At 38.0% G+C, this 9,451-nt stretch overlaps 1 protein-coding gene across 1 annotated transcript; it reads left to right on the top strand.

The window, feature by feature from the left end:
• Positions 1–872: 872 nt before the first annotated feature.
• Positions 873–8,404, top strand: zgc:153993 (uncharacterized protein LOC767645 homolog). The gene is made up of 6 exons (XM_027153234.2): positions 873–1,277; positions 3,203–3,251; positions 3,347–3,508; positions 4,199–4,331; positions 5,433–5,537; positions 7,311–8,404. Exons 1-6 carry the CDS (start codon positions 1,211–1,213, stop codon positions 7,407–7,409), a joined length of 615 nt encoding a protein of 204 aa, XP_027009035.1. The 5' UTR covers positions 873–1,210; the 3' UTR covers positions 7,410–8,404.
• The last annotated feature ends 1,047 nt before the right edge of the window (positions 8,405–9,451 follow it).

The raw sequence follows: 9,451 nt of genomic DNA, 5'->3' as shown, positions 1-9,451 counted from the left end.
AATTATGTAACCAGGAAATTCATTCTGAGTTTAATATGAAGTGTTAGCTATCTATAAAGGTCAGGAATACAAATAATATCTCATTACTAATGTATCTCAGAATGCAATAACCTCCACTCTTCTAGGAAGGATTTTCACTAGATTTTGGAGACCTGGGGTGCAGTCCAGGTTCCAGTTCATCCTTGGCATGCCATGTGTTCCTGGAGCTTGCTTTGTGCACAGGGGAATTGTCATGCTGTAATAGGTTTGGGCCTCTTGATTCCAGGGTATTTGAAACTGTAATGCAACCACATCAACTTCTGCTCGTGTCTGACAAGAAGATCTAAAGACTGGAAAAGACCAGATGATCTCTTGTCCTGCACCTGCATGATTTTATGCATTGTGATGCTGTCACATGATTGGCTGATTGGTAAACTGCATGAATGTATGTACTGATGTACATTTTCCTTCTATGCGTTATATTTAATTCTGTGATTAAAAAAATATATATAAAATATATGTAATAATATATATATATAATGTTGAGAATGTATATTTTTTCCATCATATTTCTTAATCAAATTAAAACTATTTGAACTACACTATGACAATTAATTATAAAAAATAATGATTTATTATAATAATTTCATCATAATTTTATAGTAGTCATAATTTTAAGTAGTTTAAATGTGCTTAATTTAAGAAATACGACGAGAAAAATACACTCATCTTTCTGTCATAAGGAAATCCATCATCCTATGGGTTTAATCCCAAACGACGATCTTTTAAACATATAGTGTACTACGTAGGGTGTTAAAGCCTCATGTTTCATAACAGACCTAGTGCACTTGTAAGTAAAAAATGATGGTATTTGGGATACAGCCCACAGCGTCGAGGCTCGCGTTGGGTCTGATTTTTTTCGCCAGGCCTGTTTCCGCGCCACTTCCTTGTTTTTTCATCTTTCACTCGAAGTTGTTCTTATGTCTGTGGAGTTTCATGGCGTTTTCCTTGAAGCTGCTGCTTAGCCTCCGTCCTTTCTAATGGTGTGGGGGAAATACCGACAAAGACGCAGGCATTTTTTATTCTTTGATTCAACACTAAAAATCAGAAGAAGCCACCGAGCAAATCATTTCTACTTGGCGGTTAGAGTTAGTTATAGCGACTTAGCTAGCCTACTAGCATAACAGGTGACTTTCTTAGTGTTTAAAAGTTGTTGCTGTTGAATAAAACAATGGCAGAGTCACATGAGAACGACAGGACGGACGACAGCGAACTAAAAGGTGCAACAGGTGGTGAAGGTAGGATACAAACCGGGGTGAAAATAACAACATCAATCACACCATCATCATCTAAACCTTGTTCCTTCCGGATAGCTTGTAGCTCCTGTCCGAGTTGTGAGGTTTCGCTCGTATTTTTTAATTTAAACTTAAATTTATAAATATAAAGTTATATTTAAAAAATAGTTTAATAATTTGTCTTCACGTAGGACGAAGATTTGACGTGTTTTAGTCAAATTTGTAATTTATTAACAAATCACTAACAGCCTTTTTAAGAATTGCTTCTGACGTCATGTAGAGACTGTAGCTACCTGAAACGTGGGGGCGGGGCTTAAGATGGTGGGTGGAGTAGATGTGCCTATTATTAGTCATTTACGTTACAGGCATTGAGCAGACATTCTTATTCAGTTTACATTTATTTCCATTTATACAACTGAGGGTTAAGGGCTTTGTTCAAGGGGCCCGGCAGTGGCAGCTTGGTGGACCTGGGATTCGAACTCATGACCTCCTGATCCTTAGTCCAACATCTTAAATGCTGATCTACCACATAATAATTAATTTCTCTGTAACGTCATCCTAATTTTGCAACAGTCGATAACGTTAATTCATTCGTCCTGGTCAGGACGCAGTATCCAGGTCAAGGTCATGGCGGATCCGGAGCCTTTTCACAGAACACAAAGGTCCAAGGAGAGAATCCACCCTGGATGAAATACATAGAAAGTCCACAGCAAAGCACCGTATGCGCAAGTGCACACGTTAGTCACAATTTATGTAGTGAGTTCACCTGGAATGTTTGTGGAAGGAAGGAAATGGATAGAGACATGCAAAACTCGACGGACTCAGTAACCCGAGTTTAAGATCGAACCGGAGACCTGGCAGCTGTCAGATGGCATGTGTGCCTGGTGTGCCAACATGCAAACTCAAGAGTTAATTTATTTGAATATGTCTATTTAGTCCCTTTAAACAGTCAGCATGTCTACTTTCATATTGAGGCATCAGTAATCTGGGTAGAATTCTTTGTACCTGTTTATATATAAAACAAATGGGACAGAAGACAGGACAAAAAAAAAAAGCTCTGCTGTAATGCTGAAACAGCAAAGCTTTTTATTTGTCCTGTATTCTGTCTCATTTGTTATATATATAAACAGCATATATAAAAACAGGTGAATAATCTGCCCTGAGGTATAATGGGGTGAGAGCAGTTATGTAGGACTTGCTTTGTAGGAGTACAAAGCAAGTTATGACAGCAGAATAAAATGAACATTTTGCAATCAGGGCAAAAGGGAAGCAAAATTTGATAGTTTTGACTGATTGCTGTATATGACAATGAGCTTGCGATGTGAAATCAGTGCAATACAAGATGTAGAACGCAGTAGCAAAAATCCCCTAAAACCAAAATATGAGTAAGCAGCAAAAAGGGAAATCACTTTTTTGGGGGTGGTTTAATGTAGACAGTGAGACGGCAAACAGATGAGAGAAATGCCTGCCCTCATGTAATACATTCAGTTTGTTTTTAATACTTAATTTGTTAGTATTCATTTATTTTTTATTCATTATGCATTTCAGTGTTTAATTTTGAAGTCTGTTATTTAAAGATTTAAAAAAAAATGTATTTCTATAATTTTACTAGGTTTTCTATATCTAATGCAATCTTTCTTGTAGTTTTTGTCCTTGTATGTATTATTGATAATTGTGGATTCTTTATACTTTTTCTAATTGGTAATCTTATGTAAAGAACTTAGATTGAAGTGCAATATGAATAGAAATGTCATCATACAGTATGATACTTTATTGATCCTGGATGATACTTTATATATCCTGGAAGAAATAGATATTGGCAGCTGGGTAACTAGTTCAACCTAAATAAGTCTGTTCTGTACAGCTTTGGGAGATAAATACAACATATCGGTTCCTTTTTTCAGTTAAATAATTCTTCTCTTTTTCAGATGTCGTTGACGATAGAATCGTAGAAGATGGTGCTTTATTTCTGAGAGGGTACATTATCCTACTTCCTGCATGTTCACATATTTACATCTGTGACCATATTTGCATCTCTCCTTATTCTGATTGTGGTTTGTTTTCATGCGAAGATACGTAATAGAAAGGCTCAGCACCGAGGACCCGGCCATGCACCTCAGCCCCGTGGACCTCGGTGGAACAGCTAGCGAAGGAGACGATCCTCATATCAAAGTAGTTGTTGAACAGCTTCTTAAGATCGCCGATGAGCTGAACCGGAACGCAGAGCTTCAGCAGTAAGAAATCTTCTCTACAGTTACTGATGATTGAGGAATGCAGTGTTATTGGTGCAACTTCCACATTTCTCTGGACAACCAATTAACACAGCAATACCAAAACATGACATATATTTGGATATTACTATTTCACAATGAGGCACTGCTCTTTCTAGGTGTGATAAATTTTTTGTTCTATTTGATCATCAGTTGCTCTCGGCACACTTTGTAAAGGTGTCTCCCTTCAGAAGGGACCACTATAATCAACAATTTGCATTTTTTTTAATGTTTTGTACATTTTAAACCAGGCATTTGTCACATAAGATTGTAGGAGATCGCCCACTGCCCCTGTCTACAAAAGGAGATCATGATTTAGTTCGAGAGATGAATGCCATCCTTCCCACTCCTACAGACTGTAATATCAGTCTCACAGCATTAGCTAATTTCTTAACGATAGGGTGAAAGTTTTACTGTAGACCCAGCCATATTAGCGCTAATATCTCTTTTTTTCCCAATTTGTGATTCATGTATTAAACTCAAAGGATGGGTTAAATGTGTTTTGCTGTAATATGAGTGTTCTAATATAATAATGTCAGAAAACGCAACAAACCGGCTATATTCATTTTCTAAAATTGTAACAAGACGATCGAACCTGTGCATATACAGTATGTTCAGTATGACTTTATGTTTAATCTCTTCATCTCTATACAGCCTCATCAACACTGTGCAGGCCAACTGTGCTCAGGAGGTGTTCATGACCGTGGCAAAGAGCATCTTTTCAGATGGCATTAACTGGGGGCGAATAGTAGCACTCTTTCACCTTGCTTATCAGCTCATTTACAAGGTAAAACTTTCCTGCGGTGTCTACAGCATTTTAAAGCTTTAATAACTGCAGCTTGATGCTACATATCCAAAGTCCTGGTTTGCTTTTTAATTTAATTGGCATGCAATAGAGAGGTGAGCAATGTTGCTATCAAAAATATCTTATCAGATAAACATTTTTGAACACATACCCCAAGTATACGTGTGTGTGTATATATGTGTGTGTGTGTGTGTGTGTGTGTGTGTATATATATATTACACACACTTGTCACCTATCCAAGTTGTAGGAACAATAAAATAATAACTTAACTTCAGCTGATCATTTGGAATCAGAAGTGGCTTATATAAAAGGCAAAGGCCTCCAGATTACGCTTACTTTACCAAAATAATATCTTATCCCTTGATTTTTAATTACTTAATTAGGACACAAAGGTCAGGCTTTGCTTAGACAAAAGTCTTGCCACTTAACAGAAATAATGTACAGTACAGAACATAAAGTCATAGTGCAGTGGAAAAATAAATAATATTGTATATGACTCCCATGAGCTTGGAGGACTGCATCCATACGTCTCAGCAATGACCCAAATAACTTATTAATAAAGTCATCTGGAATGGCAAAGAAAACATCCTTGCAGGACTCCCAGAGTTCATCAAGATTTTTTTGGTTTCATCTTCGATGCCTCCTTCATCTTACACCAGACATGCTCAATAATGTTCATGTCTGGTGACTGGGCTGGCCAAGCAGGAGACAGGAGACGGTCATCAGGCGACAAGACTTTTGTCAGGAAGTGTACTGTATATCAATCGGTTTCCCCAATGACGTGCACCATCATGAATGAGTATATCTCACCAGTTAGGATAATGGTTCTGACTGCTTGTTTTCTATTGGCTAACAAAAACCATATTTGTTCTTTATTTCATTTAGTGAGTCAAGTATAAGTTGTACTTTATAAATATATATCAAAGGAGAAATAAGGTCATTGTTACAACTAGCATTGCCATGAAATAAGCTGATAATTGCTTTTGCATGTTTATCCATTGTCATGCTACAGGAAATTGACTGTACAGAGAATATAGAAGCTACTGGAAAGACTCAGCTCTCTCTTCCCCCCTCTTCCCTTAGGCGCTGACTCAAAACCACTTTGAAATCATCAAGCACATCATTAGCTGGGTATTGCAGTTTATCAGGGAACACATTTCCGCCTGGATCAGACAGCAAGGAGGATGGGTAAGTGGTTGGTATGCGTGTGTGTGTGTGTGTGTGTGTGCGCACACGAGTGCTTTCTGGCCACCCATACAGAGCCACACAGGTCGACTCAGACACAGGCCACCACACACAGAGTCACGCCCACTTGAGTGTCAGGAAGCATAGAGGCATAAACTCTGACGCGTTCCATACACATGCATTCTGTACACACATTGTAAAAGCACACCACACACATATAGTCTGTTAAATAATCACAGATACTGTCTTTTTTATATTAAATGCAAATCAAACTCAAAAGTCCCATATAAACTGCACGGATTCATGTGGGGGTCAGCTTGGCAGACGATGATTCAGCACCCTGCAGCTGGCATTATCACAGCGGAGACTAATTACTGCTAATTTACGGTAATGTGTACACACACAAGTAAGAGGGAGGGTGGTTGTCATCATAACAATTACTACAGACGGACAAAAAGTAGTCCGAGGGCGGCTGAATTTGTAGCTTTGCTTTACATGTTCAGCGTATCTCGTTTTGCATCTCGAATTCTTTCGCTCGGATGTTTGTGTGACGGTGTCCAAAGGCCGTCATTACAGCACAGCGAGGTGCGGTGAGCATGTGTGGCGCAGAAGCTCCTCCAGACCTTGTAGGAGTCCGCTGGCGAGTTTTATAGCTCAGACATGATCATAAAGGCCGTAGTAAGTGCGGTCCGTGGTTTTCGACTTCAAACAACCCAGCGTCATGGAGCATGCTGTGGTTTACACTACTAAAATCGAGGGGCCTCGAGTGAACATGTGACCGTGCTTCAGTGTGAGTGTGAGAAAGTCTGATGAAGGAGCGCACAGGTGGAGACGGACATTTCTACAAACATTGGTTGTATTTTATAGAAGGCTGCATCTGCCTAAATGAACGTTTGTTAAAATGAACATATGAAAAATTTGTTACATTTGTTTAGATTTGGGAAAACAGATCGACAGGAAAGCCATTAATAATCATGTATGAAGGAGAAATTACAACCTATGAGATGGAAACAATGCTAAAATTATGCTAGGAATAAATGACTACATGCTGTTTTAGGAAAATTCACGGTGGGGTAGTGTATTGGGGTCTGCGTTTTATTTATTGTTGTAGTATCAGCATTTTCAGATATGTTCTCCCCCCCTCTTATTTAATAAAGAATGACAAAGAATTGGAGTTAATAAGCCCCAAAACTAGTCATGATTCCCTCGATAACAAAGGAACAGCTTTATTTTATACAAATACAGATCTTCAGAGATCTTTAATTCAGTCTAAACCTATATACAGATTTTTAATTTCTTGAGATTTTTTTTTTTTTTTTTTTTTTTTTTTTTTAAAAATCATACTGAAATCTCTCCCTGTGTGGTCACTGTGTGCAGTCTCTCCAGGATTTCCCTGATTTATTTTCCATAATTGTTGAGACCAAAAATTTGTGAAGGCGCCTTCGAAATAATTTGTGCATTTTTTTTTGGGGCGAACTACTTGAATGGGCAAACTCTTTAAAGGGTAAAGGTGCATACATAATTACTTTCTGTGAAAAACTTACTCTGAATAGAAATAGGCTTTGGCTGAACTCGTCTTGTGATGATACGCCGTGTCTCGGCCCAAAGATGCAGAAAATGCTTCGAATGTTGTTGCATTTGGCTGCTTTTGGTATAATTTCTGCAACTGCAGAAAAATGCCATCCTGGAGGGACTGTGAGTGACTATTAAAATATTATTTGTTTTGCTCTCAGGAAGACTGTTGCCATGTTTATGTTGTCCTGTTATGTTTTACAGGGTGGTGTTATGCGCAGCGTGTCAAGATGGCGCAACATTTCTATCATTGCAGCAGTGGCCTTCATAGCGGCTGTAGTTTACTGGAGAAGAACTCGCTGACCTTCTCGCTCTGAAAGCCCAACATCATTAAAAAGACGCAGATTCACTAATTTGCATGTGGGAAATTATCAGGCACAATAACTGTTGACGACTAACACACACGTCAACGATCATGATTCAAATGACTGGCACGTTTTACATCTGTTAGTAAACTGCAGTGATGAATGAGAGCTCCATTTCTGTATACACTGTAGCCCTTCAAGATTGTTCTCAATGTTGTGAGTTTATTATACTGTAATGCAACAAGGCACAACTATTTATTAACAACACTGTGTCCATTTTTTATCTCTTGACAATCCACTACATTTGTAGCAGTCCATTTGTCCTCCACTTTTAGCATTTAATTAGGTGCCAATATCTTACAGCCCTACCTCCAACTTGTGAATCATCAGACAGCAGTTTATCAAATGATTTTAAATGGATTTTTATAATAGACCATTAAGTGCTTCCTGGTTTAAAATTTAAAAACTTTCGGATCAGAATTTTATTATTCTTTTTTTTAAATAAACTCTTTTTCTGTCTAGTTAAGTCTACGTAGCCGGAATTTTGTAAATATGTTTACAGTTCTCACTAAGCAAGGCAGCAGATGCTATAGGAAAACGTCCTTCTCCAGCTCAGATCATTTGATGCATCGGTTCTGCTTATGTGACAAACAACAAAAAGACCATATGCAATAAATGAATGACTGCTTTTTACTGTATATAAAAAAAGGCTATTATTTTGGATTATTGGATTACTAGACTTTTAAAAACATGGTTGTAGCTATCAGCTGAAGCTACTTGTATGCATACTTTCTTAACAACTTCTCACTAAAGAAGGAAATATTTGAGTAAGTAAACAGTGAGAAAATTTGTATATTACCCAATAATAAGGTGTCGATCAACAATGACAAATATACAGGGAATATTTTTGTGTACAAAAGTGTTTTTCTGTCATGTGTTCAGGGAAATTGTTGTAATTCTGTGTTTACATCAAAATAAATGTGATCAACAGTCTTTCTCATTTTGCCATGCTTACTGTGTATGTTAAAACTGATAAAGCTCTGGTGGCCTAAACAAGATGGTAGTATTTTTTTTTAATTAACTATTAAATTAGTCTGTGATTGGTCTGTGAATTCTGTTCAAGTCAAAAAGCTTTTATAGTCTTTCAAAACCCAGCTACATCACTCATCAACATAAGCTTTTATGATGTCATGATGTTTTAGGAATTTCTTAAATTTGAATCTGTTCCCAAGTAAATAAACTATTACATTTTCAGCATTTGGCAGACACCCTTATTCAGAGTGACTACAATTATCTCATTTATACAGCTGAGCAATTGTGGGTTAAGGGTCTTGCTCAGGAGTGGTAGCTTGGTGGCCCTGGGATCTGAACTCATATCCTTAACCACTGAGCTACCACTTTCACAAGTTAGCCTAACTTTTAGCCTAACTAAAAATCACTGAGACACCAATCAGTCACTTTCTAGGGCGGAAACAACAGTGTAGTATTTATACCTGACTGCTTGTTTGTGCCACATGAGGTACAAACCTCTTGTACATGTCTTTTTTTTGTTGGACACCTGATGCCCTGTATACCTTTCTTGTAAGATTTCCAAAAAAAACCCTATAAAGACCCAGTCTAAAAGTGTGCCTCCTATTTGGACCTGGTTAGAACAGGCACAATTCACAAAGGCCTTATAAACAAAAGAATAAACAACTTTCTTCATGTCCTCTCGAGCATTGTGTCTGCTAGTGCTTCTCACACAACAAATCAATTCCATCTATAAAGAAAGAGAGCAGTGATCAGTGGTGGGTTGCTCACATGTATTGTTTCATCTTTCCCTGGTGTAATTGGAACCACACATATTCAAATGGGAAAAGGCTCTGCATCGTGTCCACAAGTCCATTATCTTTGTGGGCCACTAGAAACAGTCTCCATGTGTGTGTGTGAGCTAAAAGAAAGCCGCTTCCTCCTTCCTCCTGTCTCTCCTCAGCGCAGACACCCCACTGCTCAGCAGCAGTCTCTTAAACCAAAGCATATGAGTCTGAGATTGGGATTGAA

Source organism: Tachysurus fulvidraco, chromosome 2 (genome assembly GCF_022655615.1).
Source record: "Tachysurus fulvidraco isolate hzauxx_2018 chromosome 2, HZAU_PFXX_2.0, whole genome shotgun sequence".
Lineage (NCBI taxonomy): Eukaryota > Metazoa > Chordata > Actinopteri > Siluriformes > Bagridae > Tachysurus > Tachysurus fulvidraco.
This window is presented reverse-complemented; position numbering and strand designations above follow the sequence as displayed.